Below are 25,363 nucleotides of genomic sequence, written 5' to 3'. Positions count from 1 at the left end.
TTTTAACATTTTCCCTACTGCTGATGTCAAACTTACAGGTCTGTAGTTCTCCATTTTCTCTCTCACTCCCTTCTTATATAGTGGGTTTACATTTGCTACTTTCTAGTCTGCAGGAACTTCCAGAATCCATAGAATTTTGAAAAATAACCACCAATGCATCTACTATCTCTATAGCCAGTTCTTCAATACTCTTGGGTGGAGCTCATCTGGTCCAGGGGATTTATCAACTTTCAATCCAGTTAGTTTTTCAAGTACTACCTCTTTATTGATTCTAATTACTTTCAGTTCCTCATTTTTCCAAGTCCCTTGGTTCCCTAGTATTTCTGGGAGACTTTCTGTGTCTTCCTCTGTCAAGACAGACACAAAGTAATTGTTTAGTCTCTCCACCATTTCCTCATTCTCCACCACAAACTCCCCTGTCTCCGTGTGCAATGGACCCATATTCGTCCTTGCTAATCATTTCCTTTTCACATATCGAAAGAAGCTTTTACAGTCTGCCTTTATGTTTCTAGCTAACTTACATTCATAATCTCTTTTCCCTTTCTTTATCAGTTTTTTCTTTATCAGGGTTAATGCGCAAGTATGTGAATGCACGGAGTGTGGTGCATAAGATATGTGAATTACAGGTGCAGATTGACATATGGAAGTATGATATGGCTATAACAGAGACCTGGCTCAAAGGACAGGACTGGGTGTTAAATATTCCTGGATACAAGGTGCTCAGGAAAGATAAGAAAGGAACAAAAAGGGGAAGAGTGGCAGTATTGATGCAGGAGAGCTCAGCAGTGCTGGAGAGAAAGGATATCCCAGAAGGGTCAAGGATAGAATCTATTCGGCTGGAGCTAAGGAACAAAAAATGTGCAATCACATTGTTTGGTGTTGTCTATAGGCCACCAATTAGTGGGAAAGAGGCAGAGGAACAAATCTGCAAGGAAATTACAGAGAGGTGCAAGAATTATAGAGTAGTTATAATGAGGGACTTTAATTATCCAAATATAGACTGGGATAATAGTAGTGTAAAGGGTAGAGAGGGGCAAGAGTTTCTAGAGTATGTTCAGGAAAATATTTGACAGCAGTATGTTTACAGTCCAATGAGAGGAGAGGCACTGCTGCACCTGGTTCCTGAAATGAGATTAGCCAAGTAGATCAAATATCAGGAGAGAACATTTGGGGGGGGGGGGGTGTGATCATTGTATCATAAGGTTTAGGTTGGCTATGGAAAAGGACAAAGAACAATCAAACAAAGAATAATTAACTGGGGGAAAGCCAACTTCATTGGGGTATGAATGGAGCTGGGCTGAATAAATTGGAATCAAAGGTTGGCAGGAAAAAAGGTAGCTGAACAATACCTTCAAAGAAAAGATAGTTCGGGTACAGTCAAGATATATTCCCTCAAAGGAAAAAGGTAAAGCAAACAAATCAAGAGCTCCCTGGATGACAAAAGAGATAGGAATTGAGACAAAGAAGAAAATGTGTGTTTATGACGGCTGTCAGGTGGATAACACAACTGAGAACCAGGCTGAATATAGAAGGTTCAGAGGGAAATGAAAAAGCAAATTAGAGAAGCAAAGAGAGAGCATGAAAAGAGACTAGCAGCTAACATAAAAGGGAATTCCAGGCATAGAAATAGTAAAAGGTATTAAATGGAGGAGTGGGGCCAATTAGGGACCAAAAAGGGGATTTACACATGCAGGCAGGGGGGAAGAGCTGAGGTGCTAAATGAATACTTTGCATCTGTAATAGGTAAGGAAGAAGATGCTACACAGGCCATAGTGAAAGAGGAGGTAATTAATGAACTGGAAGGATTTAAAATTGATAATTAGTATTAGATAGGCTGTCTATACTTATAGTTGATAAAGCATCAGGACCGGATGAGATGCATCGAAGGATACTGAGGGAAGTGACAGTGGAAATTGTGGAAGCACTGGCCATAATTTTTCAGTCTTCCTTAGACTCGGGAGTGGTGCCGGAGGACTGGAGAATTGCAAATGTTACATCCTTGTTCAAAAAAGGATAGAAAGATTACCCCAGCAACTACAGCCAATCAGTTTACCTTTAGTGGTGGGGAAACCTCTAGAAACAATTCTGAAAGGGGAGGGTGAGCAGCCAGAGGTCATGGTCCATATTAGTACTAACGACATAGGCAGGAAGCGAGATGAGGTCCTGCAAAGTGAATATAGGGAGTTAGGCAAAAGGTTAAAAAGCAGGACCTCTAGGGTTGTAACCTCAGGATTACTCCCTGTGCTGCGTGCTAGTGAGGGGAGGAATAGGAGGATTAGGCAAATGAATGTGTGGCTGAAGAGCTGGTGTAGGCGGGAGGGCTTCAGCTACTTGGATCATCAGGATCTCTTCTGGTGCAGAGGTGACCTGTACAAGAAGGACAGGTTGCATCTAAACTGGAGGGGGACCAATATCCTTGTGGGGAGGTTTGCTAGTACTACTCGGGAGGGTTTAAACTAGTCTTGCAGGGGGTTGGGACCCAAATTAGTAGTCTCTCCGATGAGACTGTTGAGGCAAATGTAGAGGTTAAAGCAAGCAAGTCCAGTAGGCAGGCCGGGCAGGGGCAGGACAGGGAGCGTGGAAGGTCTGGTAGGATAAACTGCATTTACTTTAATGCAACAAACCTTACAGGTAAGGCAGATGAACTCAGAGCATGGATCGGTACATGGGATTGTGATATTATAGGTGTTACGGAAATGTGGTTGAGGGATGGGCAGGACTGGCAGCTCAATGTTCCAGGGTATCGATCCTTCCGGCGTGACAGAGGTGGAGGTAAGAGAAGAGGGGGAGTGGCACTATTGATTAGGGAGGACATCACGGCAGTACTTAGAGAGGATATCCCGGGGGGAATGTCCAGCGAGGCCATATGGGTAGAACTTAGAAATAAGAAAGGGGTGATCACTTTGATAGGATTATACTACAGGCACCCCAATAGTCAGAGGGAAGTGGAGGAGCATATATGTAGGGAAATCAGAGATAGGTGTAGGAATAATAGGGTTGTAATAGTAGGTGATTTTAACTTCCCTAATATTGACGGGGACTGCCTTGGTGCTAAGGGATCAGATGGGAAAGAATTTGTTAAGTGTGTCCCGGTTAGTTTTCTGAAGCAGTATGTGGATGGCCCGACTCGAGAAGGGGCGACACTCGACCTCCTCTTAGGAAACGAGGATGGGCAGGTGGTTGATGTGTCAGTGGGGGAGCACTTTGGGACCAGTGACCATAACTCTATTAGCTTCAAGATAGTTATGGAAAAGGATAGGACTGGCCCTCAGGTTGAAGTCCTAAATTGGGAGAAGGCTAATTTCAATGGCATCAGACAGGAACTCTCAAAAGTTGAATGGGAGAGGCTGTTTACAGGTAAAGGGACGTCTGGCAAGTGGGAGGCTTTTAAAATTGAGATAGGAAGAGTTCAGGGCCGGCATGTTACTGTTAGATGAAAGGGCAAGGCTGGCAAGTTTAGGGAACCTTGGTTGACGAGGGATATTGAGGGTCTGGTCAGGACAAAGAAGGAGGCATATGTCAGGTATAGGCAGCTGGGATCAAGCCAGTCCCTCGAGGAGTATAGGGGATGTAGGACTACACTTAAGAAGGAAATTAGGAGGGTGAAAAGGGGCAATGAGATTTCCCTGGCAGATAAGATAAAGGAGAATCCTAAAAGATTCTATAAATATATTAAGAGTAAAAGGGTAGCTAGGGAGAGAGTAGGTCCCCTTAAGGATCAGTGTGGTAATCTATGTGTGGAGCCAGGGGAAATGGGCGAGGTCTTAAATGAATATTTCTCATCCGTATCTACCGTGGAGAAGGTCATGGAAGCTAGTGAGTTCAAGGGAGGGAACACCGATATCCTGGAGCATATCAACATTACAAAGGAGGAAGTGTTGGAGGTTTTGAAGTGCATTAAAGTGGATAAATCCCCAGGTACTGACCAGCTGTATCCTAGGATGCTATGGGAAGCAAGGGAGGAGATTGCTGGGGCCCTGGCAGAGATTTTTGTATCATCGTTAGCCACGGGTGAGGTACCGGAAGACTGGAGGATAGCTAATGTTGTGCCTTTATTTAAGAAGGGCAGCAGGGATAAGCCAGGGAACTACAGGCCGGTGAGCCTTACATCAGTGGTGGGAAAGTTATTGGAAGGGATTCTGAGAGACAGGATTTATATGCATCTGGAAAGGCATGGTCTGATTAGGGATAGTCAGCATGGCTTTGTGTGTGGGAAATTATGTCTCACGAATTTGATTGAGTTTTTCGAGGAGGTGACCAACAGGATTGACGAGGGCAGGCCGATGGACTTTGTCTACATGGACTTTAGTAAGGCCTTTGTCAAGGTCCCACATGGTAGGCAGATCCAGAAGGTTCGAACACATGAGATCCAGGGTGAGCTAGCCAATTGGATACAAAATTGGCTTGGTGACAGGAGGCAGAGGGTGGTAGTGGAGGGTTGTTTTTCAGACTGGTGGCCGGTGACCAGTGGTGTGCCGCAGGGATCGGTGCTGGGCTCTCTGTTGTTTGTCATATATATTAATGACTTGGATGTGAATGTAGGGGGCATGATTAGTAAGTTTGCAGATGACACTAAAATTGGTGGTATCGTGGACAGTGAAGAAGGTTGTCTAAGGTTACAACAGGATATAGATCAACTGGGAAAGTGGGCAAGGGATTGGGAAATGGAATTTAACGCAGACAAGTGCGAAGTGATGCATTTTGGGAAGTTAAACCAGCCAGGACATATGCAGTGAATGGCAGGGCCCTGGGGAGTGTTGTTGAGCAGAGAGACCTTGGGGTGCAAGTACATAGTTCCCTGAAAGTGGCAACACAGGTAGACAGGGTGGTGAAGAAGGCGTATCGCATGCTTGCCTTCATCGACTGTGGCATTGAGTACAAGAGTTGGGACATCATGTTACAGTTGTACATAAAGTTGGTTAGGCCACGTTTGATGTACTGTGTGCAGTTCTGGTCACCACACTACAGGAAAGATGTGATTGGAGAGGGTGCAGAAAAGATTCACAAGGATGTTGCCTGGTTTGGAGTGCTTGAGTTATAAAGAGAGATTGGATAGGCTGGGTCTGTTTTCCTTGGAGTGAAGGAGGCTGAGAGGGGACATGATAGAGGTATATAAAATTATGAGAGGCATAGATAGGGTAGATAGCCAGAGTCTGTTTGCCATGGTAGGGGTGAGTAAAACTAGAGGGCATAGATTTCAGGTGAGAGGGAGGAGGTTTAAAGTGGATCAAAGGGGTAAATTTTTCACACAAAGAATAGTGGGTATCTGGAATGAGCTGCCTGAGGAGGTGGTGGAGGCAGAAACAGTAGTGACATTTAAGAGGCATCTGGACAGGTACCTGGATGAGCAAGGCATAGAGGGATATGGAATTAATGCAGGCAGGTGGGATTAGTATAGATAGGCATTATGGTCGGTATGGACACAGTGGGACGAAGGGCCTGTTTCCATGCTGAGTGACTCTGTGACTCTCTGACTCTAATAATTTGCTACAAAATCAATAGTCGCATGGACAAATGCAGGTTAATTAAGGAAAGCCAGCGTGGATTTCTTAAGGGAAAATCATTTTTAACTTTTTGGGGAGGTAACAGAGGGGGCTGATGGGGACATTTCTGTTGATGTGGTGTACATGGACTTTCAAAAGGCATTTAATACAGTGCCACACAACAGACATGTGAGCAAAGTTATAGCTCATGGAATAAAATGGGCAATAGCAACATGGATACAAAATTGGCTGAGTGACAGAAAACAGAGAGTAGTGATTAGTTGATGTATTGTGAACTGTGAATAGTGCAGAACTTCAAAAGGACATATCCAAGTTGGTGGAATGGGCAGACAGGTGGCAGATGAAGTTCAATGCAGAGAAATGTGAAGTGATTCATTTTGGTAGGAATAAATGAAAAGGTAAAGGGTAGATAGGGAAAAACTGTTCCCACTTGTGAAAGCATCAAGAGTGAGAGGGAACAGATTTAAAGTAATTAACAAAATAAGCAAAAGTGACATGTTGAAAATCTTCTTCATGCAGCGAGTGGTTAAGGTCTGGCATGTGCTGCCTGAGAGTGTGGTGGAGGCAGGTTCAATTGAAGCATTCAAATGGGAATTAGACTGTTACATGAAAAGAAAGAATGTGCAGGGTTACAGGGAGAAGGCAGGGGAGTGGCACTAGGTCAATTGTTCATTTGGAGAGCCAGTACAGACACGATAGGCAAATGGCCTCTTTCTGTGCTGTAGTAATGCTGTGATTCTGTTAATTCCCGCACCATGAGCTCTTATTTTGTGTAGTAACCTTTGATGTGGCACCTTATCAAATGCCTTTTGGAAATCTAGGTACACCACATCTACAGGTTCCCCTTTATCTGCATTGCTTCTTACTTCAAAGAACTCTAATAAGTTAGTCAAACACGATTTTCCTTTCACAAGTTTCCTGCTTTCTGTCTCCCTCCTTTCTTGAATAGAGGTGTCACGTTTGCTATTTTCCTATCTGCTCGGACCTTTCCGGAATCTAAGGCATGTTGGAAGATTACAGCCAATGCATCCACTATCTCAGCAGCCACTTCTTTTAAGGCCCTAGGATGCAGGCCATCAGGTCCTGGGGACTTAGAGTAATAGAGTCATACAGCACGGAAACAGGCCCTTCGGCCCATCGTGTCTGTGCCAGCCTTCAAGCACCTACCTATTCTAATCCCATTTTCCAGCACTTGGCCCGGAGCCCTGTATGCTATGGCGTTTCAAGTACTCATGTAAATACTTCTTAAATGTTGTGATGAGACTTGTCAGCCTTCAGTTCTAATAGTTTTCTCAGTACCCTTTCCCTGGTGATTGTAATTGTTTTAAGTTCCTCCATCTCTTTCACCTTTTGATTTACAAGGATTTCTGGGATATTATTCATGTCATCTACAGTGAAGACAGACACAAAATATCTGTTCAATGCTTCTACCATTTTCTTATTTCCCATGATTCATTCCCCAGACTCACTCTCTCGAGGACCAACATTCACTTTAATTACTCTTTTCCTTTTTAAACACTTGTTGAAGATTTTACTATCTGATTTTATATTTCTAGCTAGCTTCCTCTCATACTTCAATTTCTCCCTCCTAATTATTTTTTTCATCATTCTCTGATGGTTTTTAAATTTTGTCCAATCTTCTGACCTATGCAGAATTGTACGTTTTTCTTTCAATTCGATACTATCCTTAACTTACTTAGTTAGCCACGGATGGTGCATCCTTCTCAGTGAGAAGGAAAGACCCTATCTTTGCTGAGTGATACCAGTGCAAAAGTCAAGGCTGAAGCATTTGAAACCATCTTCAGCCAGAAGTGCCAAGTGGATGATTCATCTCGGCCTCCTCCTGAGGTCCCCAGCATCATAGATGCCAGTTTTCAGCTGATTAATTTCACTCTACCTGACATGAATAGGATGGGAATATAGGGATACGGTCCCCGGAAGTGCAGAAGATTTTAGTTTAGACAGGCATCAAGATCGGCACAGGCTTGGAGGGCCGAATGGCCTGTTCCTGTGCTGTACTGTTCTTTGTTTTTTGATATCAAGAAAGGGCTGAAGGCACAGGATACAACCAAGGCTATGGGCTTGCAACATCCTGGCTGTAGTACTGAAGACTTGTGCTCCAGAACTAACTGCATCCCTAGCCAAACTGTTCCAGTACAGCAACAACACTGGCATCTACCCGGCAATGTGGAAAATAAAATGTCGTAAGCTGCAGGGCTATGGATAAATGCTGGAAGGTGGGGCGAGAATAGGTGGATTGTTTTTCAGCTGGCACAAATACGATGGGACAAGTAGCCTCTTTCTGTGCCCTAAACTTTCTATGATTCTAGGTATGTCCTGTTCACAAAAAGCATGACAAATTCAATCCAGCCAGCTATTGCCCATCAGTCTACTCTCAATCATCAGCAAAGTGATGGAGGTGCAGTTGACAGTGCTATCAAGCAGCACTACTCAGCAGTAGCCTCAGTCTGGGTTCTGCCAGGGCCACAGCTCCTGACCTCATTCCAGCCTTGGTCCAAACATGAACAAAAGAGCTGAACTCCAGAGGTGAGGTGAGAGTGACTGCCCTTGACATCAAGGCAGCATTTGACCAAGTATGGCATCAAGGAGCCCGAGCAAAACTGGAGTCGGTGGGAATCGGGGGAAACCTCTTTGCTTGTTGGAGTCATACCTAGCACAAAGGAAGATGGTTGTGTTTTTTTTATTCATTTGTGGGATGTGGGTGTCACTGGCTAGGCCAGCATTTATTGCCCTTGAACTGAGTGGCTTGTTAAGCCATTTCAGAGGGCATTTTAAGAGTCAACCACATTGCTGTGGGTCTGGAGTCACATGTAAGGTCGGCAGATTTCCTTCCTTAAAGGACATTAATGAACCAGATGGGTTTTTGCAACAATTGACAATGGTTTTATGGTCACCATTAGACTAGCTTTTTCATTCCCAGATCAATTAAATTCTCAGCGTCTGCCATAGTTAGTTTATAATCCATATTTCCAGAGCAGAAGTCTGGGTTCCTAGTCCAGTGACAATACCACTACGCCATTATCTCAGTCCCAGGGCATCACTGCAGTTCCACAGTTGTAACTGCTTCATCAATGACCTTCCCTCCATCTGAAGGTCAGGAGTGGGGACGTTTGATGTGGTGTATGTTGTTCAGCACCATTCGCGACTCCTCAGATACTGAAGCAGTACGTGTAGAAATGCAGCAAGACCTGGACAATATCCAGACAAGTAACACTCGTGCCATACAAGTGCCAGGCAATGACCGTCTCCAACAAGAGAGAATCTAACCATCTCCCTTGACATTCAATGGAAATACAAACACTGAATCTCCCACTATCAACATCCTGGGGGCTACCATTGACCAGAAACTGAACTGGAGTAGCCATATAAATACTGTGGCTAGAAAACCAGGTCAGAGGTGGGAACTCTGTGATGAGTAACTCACCTCCTGTCTCCCCAAAGCCGGTCCACCATCTACAAGGCACAAGTCAGGAGTGTGATGGAATACTTTCCACTTGCCTGGATGGGTGCAGCTCTAACAAGGCTCAACACCATCCAGGACAAAGGAGCCCGCTTGATCGGCACCCCATCCACAACCTTCAACATTCACTCCCTTCACCACCGACGCACAGTGGCAGCAGTGTGTACCATCTACAAGATGCACTGCAGCAACGCACCAAGGCTCCTAAGGCAGCACCTTCCAAACCTGTGACCTCTACCATCTAGAAGGACAAGGGCAGCAAATACATGGGAACATCACCACCTGCAAGTTCCCCTCCAAGTCACACACCATCCTGACTTGGAACTATATCGCCGTTCCTTCACTGTCGCTGGGTCAAAATCCTGGAACTCCCTTCCTAACAGCACTGTGGGTGTACCTACCCCAAATGGACTGCAGTGGTTCAAGAAGGCAGCTCACCACCACCTTCTCAAGGGCAGCTAAGGATGGGCAACAGGCTAGGCTTAACAGTAATGCTCAGATCCCATGAAAGAATAAATGAAAACAAACAGCTTACCGAGAACAGCCAACATCCATCAACTTCTTCCAGCAGGATAACATATTTCACTTCTGTTTAATAGTCAACTCGTAGAGGACGATGCAGAGCTCAGAGGCAGGGCGGTAATTTCACTGGTAAGGCAACATCTCTTAAATATATTTTCATGGCGATTGCTTTTGTGTGAAATTTGTGCTCGGGAAGGTAAGAGATGGTAGTGCTGAGACTGTAATACTCAAAATCAGCATCAAACACTCTCAGAGCAGGTACAGCATTGTGTTGGCTGATTCGAGATGCCGAGTTTACAATGAGCAACAACTGACTGCTACAGACAATTGCAGGTTGGACAGCTGAGGAGAGGGAGCTGAGGAGAGGGAGCTGAGGAGAGGGAGCTGAGGAGAGGGAGCTGAGGAGTGAGAGCTGAGGAGTGAGAGCTGAGGAGTGAGAGCTGAGGAGAGGGAGCTGAGGAGTGAGAGCTGAGGAGTGAGAGCTGAGGAGTGAGAGCTGAGGAGAGGGAGCTGAGGAATGAGAGCTGAGGAATGAGAGCTGAGGAGAGGGTGCTGAGGAGAGGGAGCTGAGGAGAGGGAGCTGAGGAGAGGGAGCTGAGGAGTGAGAGCTGAGGAGAGGGAGCTGAGGAGAGGGAGCTGAGGAGAGGGAGCTGAGGAGAGGGAGCTGAGGAGAGGGAGCTGAGGAATGAGAGCTGAGGAATGAGAGCTGAGGAATGAGAGCTGAGGAATGAGAGCTGAGGAATGAGAGCTGAGGAGAGGGAGCTGAGGAGAGGGAGCTGAGGAGTGAGAGCTGAGGAGTGAGAGCTGAGGAGTGAGAGCTGAGGAGTGAGAGCTGAGGAGTGAGAGCTGAGGAGAGGGAGCTGAGGAGAGGGAGCTGAGGAGAGGGAGCTGAGGAGAGGGAGCTGAGGAGAGGGAGCTGAGGAGTGGGAGCTGAGGAGTGAGAGCTGAGGAGTGAGAGCTGAGGAGTGAGAGCTGAGGAGTGAGAGCTGAGGAGAGGGAGCTGAGGAATGAGAGCTGAGGAATGAGAGCTGAGGAATGAGAGCTGAGGAATGAGAGCTGAGGAGACGGTGCTGAGGAGAGGGAGCTGAGGAGAGGGAGCTGAGGAGAGGGAGCTGAGGAGTGAGAGCTGAGGAGAGGGAGCTGAGGAATGAGAGCTGAGGAGACGGTGCTGAGGAGAGGGAGCTGAGGAGTGAGAGCTGAGGAGTGAGAGCTGAGGAGTGGGAGCTGAGGAGTGGGAGCTGAGGAGAGGGAGCTGAGGAGAGGGAGCTGAGGAGAGGGAGCTGAGGAGTGAGAGCTGAGGAGTGAGAGCTGAGGAGTGAGAGCTGAGGAGTGAGAGCTGAGGAGTGAGAGCTGAGGCGAGGGAGCTGAGGCGAGGGAGCTGAGGCGAGGGAGCTGAGGCGAGGGAGCTGAGGAGAGGGAGCTGAGGAGAGGGAGCTGAGGAGAGGGAGCTGAGGAGAGGGAGCTGAGGAGTGGGAGCTGAGGAGTGGGAGCAGAGGAGTGGGAGCAGAGGAGTGGGAGCAGAGGAGTGGGAGCAGAGGAGTGGGAGCAGAGGAGTGGGAGCAGAGGAGAGGGAGCAGAGGAGAGGGAGCAGAGGAGAGGGAGCAGAGGAGAGGGTGCTGAGTTTAGGGAGCTGAGGAGAGGGAGCTGAGGCGAGGGAGCTGAGGAGAGGACTACAGCTTTTTAAAAACATCTTTTAGAGAAGCAAGAGCTTTTAAGATACAAGCTGTGTTTGGTGGATGAGGATCAGACTTTTATTTCGACTGTTGGGGGAGGTGAAAGAGGCCGGAAGAACAAGAGGAACAATTCTGCAGGGAGCTGCTGTTGTGATAAGCACACAGGGAAGCTCCCTCCCCACCTCAGTTACCCAGCCCAGGCCAGCTGGACCACCTGGCTGAGGAGAGAGCAGGAGATAGATAGTGTCTGGGCACCTTTCAGCTGACCCATGTGAAGACCAGGAGTGCTGGCAAAGACTGTTTAAAGTGTTCTGTGTGTACCACCTCATTGAAGCAGTCATCACTGACAGCCTTCTTTCATTTTTCCTTATACCCTCAGCCTCTCCCCTAACTTATTAGTTGCTTATTTATTATTTTTCTTGCAAACCTTCTATTTTTGTGTGAGAATTGCAAGCCTACAATTGGGGTTGGGATATGCTCTTGAACTCATGGTGAGTCTATCTGTGCGGGTGGCGGGCCCTCACCTATGTGGTTGCAGCCTCCTTGGCCGCCCATGTGGCCCCATCACCATTCAAACTACTCACGTCCAGCCGTGGAGCATAGAGCAACGCCCACCACAACATGTCCATTGAGGCCTGTGTAAAGGCAATGGCCGAGGTTTTTGGCCCGTGGCCATTGTTGTAGCCTCAAAGATGTACAGAAAGGCTATGTTTTTCCTGAAGACCGAATGGGCGGTGTCCCAGGCCCTGAGTAAGGGGCTCACTGTGGATCGGACCTTCCTGCCATTGGTCCCCTGGGGGCCACAGTGCAGCGTGTAATCTTATCTAACGTTCCACCCTTCATTCCCAGTGAGCCCCTCCTCCCCCACCTGTGAGGTTAGGTATCACCCCTACTCGGTTTTCACAAAAACAGCCTCCGGCATGTCTACTCTTTCCACCACCAGCTATACATGCAGTTGGTGCAGGAAGAGGTCTTGGAGGACCTTTCAATGGGTATTCCAGGGGGTGACCTACTGTGCCCTCTGGACCTCGAACGAAGCGCGGTGCCATGCCTGCAAGGGGGTGGGGCATGTTCATAAGAACTGCCCCAACTTCCCGGCTGCCAACTCCACCTCAGTGCCCCAGGGTGGCGCCACTGCACCTCCCCCTACTCCCCTACACCTCCAACAGATGCCACTCAGGTTTTCACGGCCTCCGTGCAGAGGGGGGGGACCCGTCCAGGCGGAAGTAAGGCATGGTGTCAAACAAAACACATGAAGGTGTGCCCTCTGCACACAGGAAAACAACCTGAGCCTGATCCAGGGGAGCCTCATGGAATCTGGGCAAGAGTGTGCGGAGGTAGAAGCAGAGACCTCTACTGAGATGGTGGCCTCTGAGCCTCCACACCCCTTCCGGAATAAGAGGAGATGCCCCTTTTCTGAAGAGATCCATGAGTTGCAGGTTCCATCACCCGGTGTGGTCATCGAGCTCCCCTCACCACCAGCACCATCGGGGCCTCGAGTCCTAAGCGGCAATCTGGTGTGGGGAGAGAAGCCCCTTTTAATTTGGCAACTCCTGAGGAGGGACAGGGCCCATCTGTGGTGGGAGAGCCTGTAGACCCCATGGGAGAAAACTCTCCATCAGCTGATGGGTTGGGTGTCCTGGGTGGGGGAAAAATCTGTGAGGGTCAACTGTTGCTGTAGCCTGGGATGTACGTGACACGGAAGCCAATTTACATTGTACCCTGTCTGCTGGGCCTCCTCTCTCTGCCTCCGGTCCTGGCTCTACTCGCTGGAAAAATGGCGGGGGTCCATAAGCAGCTCATTGGGCTGCTGGCCGACGATGGATTCTCCATCAGATCCAGAGGGAATGGGCCCCTTGGTCACCTATTACGACACATTGCTCTTTCCGGAGCCGTCCGGCGAGGACACGTGCAGAGTTTTGTGGGAGGATCCACTGAAGGTCAGCCCGAAGGGTGCCAAAGGACTGGAGGCTGCGCTAACATTGACGGAGCTTACCGGAACCCTCCACCAGCTCTCGAGGAGAAAATTACAGGGGCCGAACGGGCTGACCATGGAGTTCCTCAGGGCATTCTGGGTCGTCCTGGGGGATGATTGCACGTGGGTCCTGGGGGAAAGCCTGGTGACCGAGGAGATGCCCCTGTCGTGGCACAGGGCAGTCATTGTACTGCTGCGGAATAGGGGTGATCTCTGCTTGCTTAAGAACTGGCGCCTGGTCTCCCTCTTCAGCACAGATTATAAGATCTTTGTCTGGGCTATGTCTACCAGCCTGGGCTTCCTGCTGGCCCACATGATCCACCCCGACCAGTCCTACACGGTCCCAGGTTGGTCCATAATCCACCTGGTCTGGGACCTGATCCATCTTTCTCAGAGGACTGGCCTATCAGTCGCCCTTCTCTCCTTCGATCAGGAGTGGATCACGAATATCTTTTTGGGACTCTGCACATGTTTGGACTCGGGTCGCATTTTGTGTCCTGGGTCTGACTTTTGTACACCGCCGCAGAGTGTCTGGTCAATGTTAATGGGTTTTTGATGATGTCCCTTCAGTTTGGGAGAGGAGTGCATCAGGGATGCCCCATGTCTGGCCAATTGTATACCATCTGTGTGGAGCCATTCCTGTGCCTGCTTCGCAGGAGGTTGGTGGGTTTGGCTCTGCGTGGGACGGGCATGTGGGTCGCCCTCTTGGCTTATGCCGACGACGTGCTCCTTAAGGTCACAGATCCTGTTGACTTGCAGAGGATGCGTGAGTGCCTGCAGTTCTTTTCTGCTGTGTCCTCCGTGGGGATCAATCCCTGCCGGAGGAGTTAACGTCTTTTGCGTGGAGCACCATGCACCTCCTCTATCTGGGAATCCACCTGAGCCCCGCTGAGGAAGCCTGGCTGGCAAACTGGCAGGATTTGAAGGTACAAGGAAGTACTCGACTTGGGCGCTGGACAAGTGCTTTCCTACAGGGGCCGAGCGCTAGTCATAAAACAACTGGTGGCCTCGATACTGTGATACCGGTTGGTCATTTTGGCCCCGCCCCCTGCATTTGCCACCAAGATCCAGAAAAAGCTCGTTGATTTCTTCTGGGCAAGAGGTAACACTGGGTCTCTGCCGCGGTCCTGAGTCTTCTGATTGAGGAGGGCGGCCAGTTGCTGGCGTGCGACCGCACCCAGGCTACGACTCTCCGACTTTGCTCCCTGCAGAGAAAACTGTACGTCGTATGTCCTCCCAGAAGGTGTGCATTGGCAACTTATTTTTCCCACCAAGGGCACTGCCTTCAAGACAACATGCAGCTCCTGGCGACAACAATTAGCCGTGCCTTTCTGAGGGATTTGCCTGTATTTTACCGGGATCTATTCAGAGTCTGGAACATGGTTGCCTCCAGTTAGGAGGAGAGAGCTCTGGCTGTCCTGGCGGCTGGCTCTCGGGACAGACTGACAGGTGGAGGAGTAGCCAAAGTCTCTGGGACACCTCTCGCTATGAGTGTCGAGGGGGCTCAGGAGTGTGGCGTGCTCCCGGCCAAGCTGACCCCTGCGAGGCCAGAACTGCTCATCAGATGCAAGCCCTGAAACACTCCTTGGCAGCCAGTCCCACACAACCTAAGCTGCCTCTCAGAAATGTCCTCCGTGCCATTCCACACTGCACGGCGGTTTTTCTTTCTTTTATCGTTTCATGGGATGTGGACGTCGCTGTCCAGGCCAGCATTTATTGCCCATCCCTATTTGCTATGAGAAGGTGGTGGTGAGCTGCCTTCTTGAACCATTGCAGTCCATGTGGGGTAGGTACATCCACAGTGCTATTCGAAAGGGAGTTCCAGGATTTTGACCCAGTGACAGTTAAGGAACGGCGATATGGTTCCAAGTGAGGATGGTGTGTGGCTTGGAGGGGAGTTTGCAGATGGTGGTGTTCCCACACATCTGCTCCCCTTGTCCTTCTTGTTCGTAGAGGTCGTGGGTTTGGAAGGTGCTGTCTAAGGAGCCTTGGTGCATTGCTGCAGTGCATCTTGTAGATGGTACACACTGCTGGCACATCTGCGTCAGTGGTGGAGGGAGTGAATGTTTGGCTGGGGTGCCAATCAAGCGGGCTGCTTTGTCCTGGATGGTGTCGAGCTTCTTGAGTGTTGTAGGAGCTGCACCCATCCAGGCAAGTGGAGAGTATTCCATCACACTCCTGACTTATGCGTTGTTGATGATGGACAGGCTTTGGGGAGTCAGGAGGTGAGTTACTCGCCGCAGGATTCCTAACCTCTGACCTGCTGTTGTAGCCATGGTATTTATATGGCTACTCCAGTTCAGTTTCTGGTCAATGATAACCCCCAGGATGTTGATTGTCGGGGGTTCAGCAATCATAATGCCATTGAATGTCAAGGGGAGATGGTTGGATTCTGTCTTAAATAAAAGCAAAATACTGCGGATGCTGGAAATCTGAAATAAAAACAAGAAATGCTGGAACCACTCAGCAGGTCTGGCAGCATCTGTGGAAAGAGAAGCAGAGTTAACGTTTCGGGTCAGTGACCCTTCTTCGGAACTGGGATTCTCTCTTGTTTGAGATGGTCATTGCCTGGCACTTGAGTGGCTCGAGTGTTAGTTGTCACTTATCAGCCCAAGCTTGGATATTGTCCAGGTCTTGCTGCATTTCTACACGGACTGCTTCAGTATCTGAGGAGCTGAACATTGTGCAATCATCAGCGACATCCCCACTTCCGACCTTATGATTGAAGGAAGGTCATTGATGAAGCAGCTGAAGATGGTTGGGTCTAGGACACTACTCTGAGGAACTCGTGCAGTGATGTCCTGGAGCTGAGATGATTGACCTCCAACAACCACAACCATCTTCCTTTGCGTTAGGTATGACTCTAATTAGTGGAGAGTTTTCCCCGATTCCCATTGACTCCAATTTTGCTAGGGCTCCTTGATGCCATACTCAGTCAAATGCTGCCTTGATATCAGGTCAGTCACTCTCACCTCACCTCTTGAGTTCAGCTCTTTTGTCCATGTTTGAACCAAGCCTGTAATAAGGTCAGGAACTGAGTGGCCCTGGCAGATCCTAAACTGAGTGTCACTGAGCATATTATTGCTGAGCAAGTGCTGCTTGATAGCACTGTTGATGACACCTTCCATCACTTTACTGATGATTGAGAGTAGACTGATGGGGTGGTAATTGTTTGGGTTGGACGTGTCCTGCTTTTTGTGTAGAGGACATATCTGGGCAATTTTCCTCATTGCCAGGTAGATGCCAGTGTTGTAGCTGTACTGGAACAGCTTGGCTAGGGGGCGTGGCAAGTTCTGGAGCACAAGTCTTCAGAACAGCATCTCATTTACCGATTAGGCACACTACAGCCTGCCGGACTGAACATTGAGTTCAATAATTTCAGAGCATGACAGCCCCCCATTTTACTTTCATTTTTCGTTATTTTTTCTTCCTTTTTTTTTTACATTCTTTTTTACATTATTTACAATCTTTTTTTTGCATTTATTTCATTTCATCTTAGTTTGTTCGGTTTGCTTACCCACTGTTTTTTTTCAGGTTTGCACTTGCTGCTGTTCAATATTCAGTGTATTAACACCTAATCTGTACTAATGCTTTGTCTTTCAACACACCATTAACATATTGTTTGCCTTTGCTCCGTGACCTTTTGGTCAGCTATGTGGCCTGGTCTAATCTCGACCTCCTTTGTTATCTCTTGTCTCACCCCTACCTCACCTACTTATAACCTGTGACTTTTCTAATATTTGTCAGTTCTAAAGAAGGGTCACTGACCCGAACCGTTAACTCTGCTTCTCTTTTCACAGATGCTGCCAGACCTGCTGAGTGGTTCCAGCATTTCTTGTTTTTATTTCAGATTTCCAGCATCCGCAGTATTTTGCTTTTATCTTCAGTACTATTGCTGGAATGTTGTCAGGACCCATAGCCTTTGCAGTATCCAGTGCCTTCAGCTGTTTCTTGATATCACGCAGAGGGAATTGAATTGGCTGAAGTCTGGCATCTGTGATAGGAACAGGAGTAGGCCATTCAGCCCATCGTGCCTGCTCCACCGTTCAATACAATCATGGCTGATCATCCACTTCAATGCCCTTTTCCCACACTATCCTCATATCCCTTTATGTCATTGCTCATTTATGATACTGGGGATTTCAAGAGGAGGCTGAGATGGATCATCCACTCAGCATTTCTGACTGAAGATGGTTGCAAATGCTTCAGCCTTGTCTTTTGCACTGATGTGATTGACTCCCCCATCATTGAGGATGTGGATATTTGTGCAGCCTCCTGTCAGTTGTTTAATTGTCCAACATTCACAACTGGATGTGGCCGTACTGCAACGCTTAGGTCTGATCCGTTGGTTGTGGGATCGCTTCATTTTGTCTATCGCATGCTGCTTAAACAGTTTGACACGTAAGTAATCCTGGGTTGTAGCTTCACTAGGTTGACACCTTATTTTGAGGTATGCCTGGTACTGCTCCTGGCATGCCATCCTGCACTCTTCATTGAACCAGGGTTGATCTCCTGGCTTGATGGTAATGGCAGAGTGGGGGATATGCCGGGCCATGAAGTTACAGATTATGGTTGCGTACAATTCTGCTGCTGATGGCCCACAGCACCTCTTGGATGCCCAGTTTTGCATTGCTAAATCTGTTCAAAATCTATCACATTTAGCACAGTGGTAGTGCCACACAACACAATGGAGTGTATCCTAAATGTGAAGATGGGACTTTGTCTTCACAAGGACTGTGCAGTGGTCACTCCTACTAATACTGTCATGGACAGATGCATCTACGGCAGGCAGATTGGTGAGGACTGCTGGGTACAGTTGCAGTGGGCCACACTACATCCACAACCTGCCTCCCTCAACAAGGGAACAAGTTATTTTGGATCTGGTATTGTGCAACGAGAAAGGTTTAATTTATAACCTTATAGTAAAGGAACCTCTGGGGAAGAGTGACCATAATATGACAGAATTTTATATTGAGTTTGAAGTGATTTTGTTAAGTCCAAAACTAGGGTCTTAAATCTAAACAAAGTTAACTATGTAGGTATGAGGAGTGAGTTGGCTAAGGTAGATTGGGAAACTACATTAAAAGATATGACGGTAGACAAGCATCAAAAGAATTGATGCATTATTTGAAACTATATATATATATATATATAAAAGGCATAAAAACCCCAAAGAAATGTTGCCCACTGTGGCTAATGAAAAGTTAAATATAGTATTGGATCAAAGGAAGAGGCTTATAATGTCAGTAAAAAGAGTAGTAAGCCTGAGAATTGGTTGGATCTTATAATTCAGCAAAGGAGGACCTAGAAATTTTCTGAGCTAAGATCATTTCTCTCCAATGTCTTTATTATCAGGGTGTTCCTCCTCCTTTTCCATTTGCCTATCTCTTTTAACCAGCTTTTGAACTTACCCTTTCCTGAATCCTCCCACACCCTTTATTTGTTCAAAGCCCTGCCTACTGCCTTAGTTATTTGATTCACCAGGACCCTGGTCCCAGCCCAATTTAAATGCAGCCCATCCTAACAGAACAGGTCCCTCTTTCGCAGTACTGGTGCCAGTGCTCCATGAAGAATAACCTTGCCTCCCACACCACTCTTTTAGCACACATTTAACTTTCTAATGTGCTTGACCCTATACCAATTGGCACGAGACTCAGGTAACAATCCTGAAATTATTAGCTTTGTGGTTCTGCTTTTTAATTTTGACCAAAGCTCCTCAAATTCTCTCAGCAGAACGTCATTCCTAGTTCTACCTATGTCGTTGGCACCTATGTGGACCACAACAACTGGATCTTCCCACTCCCACTCGATGCTCCTCTCCAACTGTGAGAAGATGTCCTTAATGCCGGCACTGGGCAGACAACACAGCCTTTGCAATTCTCAGTCTGCAGAGAACTGTATCTATCCCCCTGACTATACTGCCCCCAAATTCCTTTTCACTCCCCCCAGTTGAATGGCGTCCTGCACTATGGTGCTGTAGTCGGTTTGTACATTCACCCGTAGCCCTTGTTCTCATCCACACTGGTAGCAAGTACCTCTTCCCTGTTGATCAAAGTCAAGGGATGAGGTTCGCAATCATTATATGCTGGGTCCCCATACCTGCCTCATTCACAGTCACACCCTCCTGTCCCTCAACACTAACTCTAGATCTACATAACCTAAGGGGTGTGACTGCCTCCTGGAACAAAATGTCCAGGTAACTTACACTCTCCCTGACACTGAAGTTCCTCGAGCTGCACACACTTACTGCAGATGTGGTTGTCCAGGATTGCAATGCATTCCACAAACTCCTACATGTTGCAGTTACAGCACACCACCTGCCCTGCCATTTCAATCTCAATGTATTTATTTGATGAGTCAGTTAATTAATATTTTTAATTGACTCAATTGTTTTACTTTTATTAATTAATTGGTTATCTGAAAGGAATGAAATGGTGACCTTTGCCCTTTTGTTTACAGAGTGTCCTTGGACTACCTAACCACAGAGTGTTCCAAACATTGCTCGAGATGTTGGAGGTTGACTCAAGCCAGTATGTGCGATTCCAGGTTAGTACTTCATCCTGGGCCTCAATAGCCCTGGTCATATGAAACACTGCAGTGAAAGCTGGGTTACTGAGATGATAAAGGGGCATATTGCACCTGATTACCAGTTTATAGAATAGAAAACAATAGCACAGGCAGTGTGTTGGGACTCCAGAATGGAGACACTAGGACTGTTCCGGCTGACCATATCTGTGGTAAATGTCTCTGCCTTGATTCACTGTGACTTAGAGTCGTTGAGCTGGAGTGCAAGTTAGATATACTCTGAGACTTAAGGGAGGGGGAGGACTATCTGGATAATTTACTGCAGATCACAGCCATGCCACATAGAGAAATACAGATACAGAAAAAAAGCAGAATGTGGTTGAGTCAGCAGGGTAAGGGGAACCTAGTGGAGGCAGAGAGGAAGGAATTGCAGAAGCTGTTCCATTTAACAGCTACAATGTACTTTTTGCCTGTGAGGATCAGGATACAGGATGGCCAGAATGCTGAGCTCGACACTGTGGAGCAGGGGGCAATTCAAGGTGGGAGGACAGCGTTGGGGTCAGCAGAATGGAAAGGTTGTAGTTCTAGGGATTTACAATTAGGAGAATATAGATGCTAATTGTGTATCAATTGTTTAATTATATGCAGATTGAGGGTGTTAATTGGGGTCTTCAATTACTAAGACTGGTGAAGGTTTTGAGTGAGGAGCTTCATGTTTATAATCCTTTTTACTCTGTACAATAAATGTGAAACTGGGTAAAGTTAGGAACCAGCATCTGCTATTACCAACAAACTTTCTGGAATTTAACATGGTAGCAGAGGATGCTTACCTAAAGCTGAAGGTTGGAAACAGAAATTGTTTTTTTACATAAAAAAACTAAAATCTCACTGGCTATTGTGGAAAATATGGCAGAAAGCAAATGTAAATTTTCAGGGTATGATCACCTCCGATCTTATTGGAATCTGAACCATATGACTAGTGGAAGAATGAAGTGGATATGTGGGCATGGGTTACATCCCTACCAAAGTGGAAACATGGTATGGTCTTGGCATTGTCACTTCCAGCCAAAAGTAAAGTGATTTGTGAACTGGATGCTTGTCAGTTGGATATTCTGTTAGAATTCTTGGATGAAATTTACAAGTAAGGTGACCTATTGAATGCAAGTGGGACTTGATCAGGTTTTACTCGATTTTGGAAAACAGTTGGTTATTCAATGGAGGAATATATCATGGACTTTAACAGACAGTATAGAAGTTTGAGGAAATTCAATTTGGAGGTTCCTGGTTCAGTGCTAGCATTTAAATTGCTAGGTTGTGCTGGGTGTTGCATATGGACAGGCTCCTGGTTCGAACTGGAGTTTGATTCTTTGAAAACAACTTCTGTTAGATCAGATGTCTGCTGGCTTTAAGAAATTTGTGGGGTAACAGTCATTTCCTGCAGCCCTGGTAGAACAAACAAGGCATTCTGCAGTGACAAAGAATGGAGGACTCAATGTTTACTGGATTTCAAAATAGTCCAGATACTGGAAACATGCCTAAGTATAATGGAAGTGTTAAAGACTGGAGGATTGAGGATGAAAGCTCTTTTAGCAGGTCTGACTATTACAGTGGAAGACAATTGGAACAGCAATCATAGGTGAATGAATCCCAGCAGTGCCTAAGGAACAGTTAATAGGTGCTATAGGTGTGGCTCAAAGGATCATTATGCAATGAACTGCACAAAGCAGAGGGGAAAAATCGTTGAAATAACACACGAGGCAGAGAATTCTGAAGGAATTGTACTAGTCACATGGAGTTTTAGTCTTGTGATGAATGTGTTAGTTGTGGATTCGTTGCAGATTCAAAGGGCCAAGTGACCTACTCCTGATCCTAATTCATATGTTCGTATGTATGTATGCTCATTCTGCTGTGCTGTATTAGATAGTTCTTGCTCATTGACAGTATGTGGAACTGATTGGTTGTAGTGTTACCTGGATTCACTCAGTAGTGAGGATCGATGCAAGGTTAAGGAGTATAAAAGTACTACCAGCTTTAGGTTTGGTGGCAACACATTGAAGTCACTGAGGAGAGTAGTAATCCCATGTAAAATAGCTGGGGTAAGCCACTTTGTCAGTATTGATGTAGTCTCCAGTGAGATACCTTTACTGTTGAGTAAGCCTTCAATGAAAAAGGCACAAGTGATTTGGAACATGATAAGGAAGTTGTTATTGGAAAGTCAGTGAATTTGCAGTTTACCCAGTCAGGGCATTATTGTATACCCTGAACAAAACCTGATATTTCTGGTCAGTGTTGGAGAAGTGTTGATGGCATCAGTTGATAAAAATCAGAGAGAAAAAAAACAAATTGCCTTAAAGTTACAAAGACAATTTGCTCACCCTTCTTGTCAAAGATTAAAAACTCTGCTAAAGGATGCAGGTGCGATTGACGAAGAGTGCACGAGGATGCTGAAAAGATTAGTGAAAATATGAAATCTGTAAAATGTATTGGAGGACACCATCATGTCCTAGTTTAAGCCTTCCATTGCCACGTGACTTTAATGAGGTACTTGCCAGGGATTTAAAGGCATGGGACAAAGACAAGAATATTTTCATTCTACCTATGGTATGGACCTAGCAATTAGATTTAGTCTTTCTACAATAATAAATAGTAAAGTCAAAAGGGTGATTATAGATAAAATCATGGAGAAATGGATAGGGACTGGACTTGAGGCACCAGCTAAGTTTCTGACTGATAATGGAGGGGAATTTGCCAATGATGAGTTCAGAGATATGTGTGAAAACATGAACATTACAGCTATGAATACTTTTGTGAAAGGAATCACACGGTGGTTGATGAAATGTTACATAAAATCTTAGCTAACCAACCAAACTGCAAGTTGACAACTGCTGTGGCATGGGTGCTTCATGTGAAGAATTTGCTTCAGGTGATTGGAGGATATAGTCACTATCAATTGGTCTATGGACAGAATCTCAAATTGTCTTCTGAACCTTGCGACAGTCCTCCTGCTCTAGAAGGTACTCGAAATAGTTCCATTTTTTTTCTGCGCTTTTGAATGCTTTACAAAGCGAGGGTCATAGGGAATGGAAGGGCCCTGATAAGGTAAGTGGACATGATGGTACGACAGTAGTAATCAAGCATGGAAATCAAAATGTTAAACTTCATTCCTCGCGATTAATCGGAATTGATTACAAAATCTCAGAATGTGAGCAGCTAATAGAGGGAAAAGAGGCATCCTGTACCTCAAATACTCAAGTGTTTTGTGGTTAAGATCCTGAGGAACAGAATATGGTCAATCAAGAGTTGAATAGTAATGTGAGTGATCATGATGCTCAGGAAAGAACTATCGCATCCAAAGGCTAATTGCCCCGAGTAGGTGCTTGGGAAACATATATTTCAAAGGGGTCTGATAAATGGAGGGATGCAACAACTGTGGGACATGCAGGAAAATCTACAGGCAAGTTTAAATAGGAACATAGTTAAATTGGAACATAGGAGCAGGAGTAGGCTATTCAGCCCATCGAGCTTGCCCTGCCGTTCAGTATGATCATGGCTGATCATTCACTTCAATGCCTTTTTCCCACACTATCCTCATATCCCTTTATGTCATTTGTATTTAGAAATCTGTCAATCTCTGCTTTAAACATACTCAATGACTGAGCTTCCGCAGCCCTCTGGGGAGAGAATTCCAAAGATTCACAACCCTCTGAGTAAAGGAATTTCTCCTCATCTCTGTCCTAAGTGGCTTCCCCCTTATTTTGAAATTGTGTTCCCTGGAGCCAGAGAACATAGGTAAGGTTTTGAAGGATTACTTTTCATCTGTGTTCACTATGAAGAAGGACGATGTAGGTGTAGAGTGGGATTGTGATATACTTGAACATATTAGCATTGAAAGGGAGGAGGTATTAGTTTAGCTAAAAGTGGATAAATCCCCAGGCCCAGATGAGATGTATCCCAGGCTGTTATGTGAGGCAAGGGAGGAGATATCAGGGGCTCTGACACAAATTTTCAAATCCTCTGTGGCCACAGGAGAGGTTTCAGAGTAGAGGCCTTCTCAGGTCAGGAAAAAGGAACCCGACCAGAACCTGACTGGACTGCAGCAGACCCGAGCCCGAGTTCCTCCAATTTAGCCTCGGGCCCAACCCGATCCGAACCCACCACGACTCGACCCGACCTGAGCATCCGTTTACTAACCTTCCTGACACCAAAGCTGCAAGAAGCTGCAGCGATGCGTGTTGAGGTCATAGTGACATCACTCGCTCATTGTGCAGACTCAGTTTCGTCCTGGACTCCCAGCTCAGGTAAGTTTTAAAAAAAATAAAATAAACATTTCAATACTTACCAGCAGAGCACTTACCGTGTGTGTCCGGTCCGGCCCGGCCCGACTCGACCTGGACTCAGCCCAACACAACCTGTGACCAAAAGTCAGATCCTGAAGTTGGGCCCGGCCCGACCCGAACCCGACACATGTCGTCAGGTTCCGTGGGTTTGGGTCTGGTAGCAGGCCTCTAATCCAGAGGACTGGAAGACAGCGAATGTGGTACTATTATTCAAGAACGGTAGCAGGGATAAACCAGGTAATTCTGAGGGACAGGATTAATCTCCACTTGGAGAGGCAGGGATTAATCAGGGATAGTCAGCATGGCTTCGTCAGGGGGAGATCGTGTCTAACTAACTTGATTGAACTTTTCGAGGTATTGACTAGATGTGTAGATGAGGGTAAAGCAATTGATGTAGTCTACATGGACTTCAGTAAGGCTTTTGATAAGGTCCCGCATGGGAGATTGGTTAAGAAGGTAAGAGCCCATGGAATCCAGGGAAATTTGGCAAATTGGATCCAAAATTGCCTTAGTGGCAGGAAACAGAGGGTAATGGTCGAGGGTTGTTTTTGCGATTGGAAGCCTGTGACCAGTGGTGTACCGTAGGGATCGGTGCTGGGACCCTTGCTGTTTGTAGTGTGCATTAATGATTTAGACGTGAATATAGGAGGTATGATCAGTAAGTTTGCAGATGACACAAAAATTGATGATGTCGTAAACAGTGAGGAGGAAAGCCTTAGATTACAGGACAATATAGATGGGCTGGTAAGATGGGCGGAGCAGTGGCAAATGGAATTTAATCCTGAGAAGTGTGAGGTGATGCATTTTAGGAGGATTAACAAGGCAAGGGAATATACAATGGATGGTAGGACCCTAGGAAGTACAGAGGGACCTTGGTGTACTTGTCCATAGATCACTGAAGGCAGCGGCACAGGTAGATAAGGTGGTTAGGAAGGCAAATGGGATACTTGCCTTTATTAGCCGAGGCAAAGAATATAAGGGAGGTTATGATGGAGCTGTATAAAATGTTATTTAGGCCACAGCTGGAGTACTGTGTACAGTTCTGGTTACCACACTATAAGAAGGATATGATTGCACTGGAGAGGGTGCAGAGGAGATTCACCAGGATGTTGCCTGGGATGGAGAATTTCAGCTATGATGGGAACCTGGATAGGCTAGGGTTGTTTTCTTTAGAGCAGAGAAGGCTGACGGGGGACATGATTGAGGTATACAAAATTATGAGGGGCATTGATAGGGTAGATAGGAAGAAACTTTTTCCCTTAGCGGAGGTGTCAATAACCAGGGGGCATACATTTCACAACATTTAAGAAGTATTTAGGTGAGCACTTGAAGTGCCATAGCATACA

The 25,363-nt window shown here is 46.5% G+C and overlaps 1 protein-coding gene across 1 annotated transcript in view; it reads left to right on the top strand.

Annotated features, from left to right (window-relative positions):
• Positions 1-25,363, top strand: part of LOC137384523 (protein HEATR9-like) — a 218,387-nt gene that overhangs the window by 159,033 nt on the left and 33,991 nt on the right. Inside the window, exons 13-14 of the mRNA XM_068058661.1 lie at positions 9,585-9,636; positions 19,615-19,701. Coding sequence (XP_067914762.1) covers positions 9,585-9,636; positions 19,615-19,701 — 139 coding nt within the window. The remainder of the gene's footprint in view (positions 1-9,584; positions 9,637-19,614; positions 19,702-25,363) is intronic.

The sequence above is a fragment of the Heterodontus francisci genome, chromosome 26, assembly GCF_036365525.1.
Source record: "Heterodontus francisci isolate sHetFra1 chromosome 26, sHetFra1.hap1, whole genome shotgun sequence".
Lineage (NCBI taxonomy): Eukaryota > Metazoa > Chordata > Chondrichthyes > Heterodontiformes > Heterodontidae > Heterodontus > Heterodontus francisci.
The sequence above is the reverse complement of the archived record's forward strand: the minus strand, read 5'-3'. Positions and strand labels throughout refer to the sequence as shown.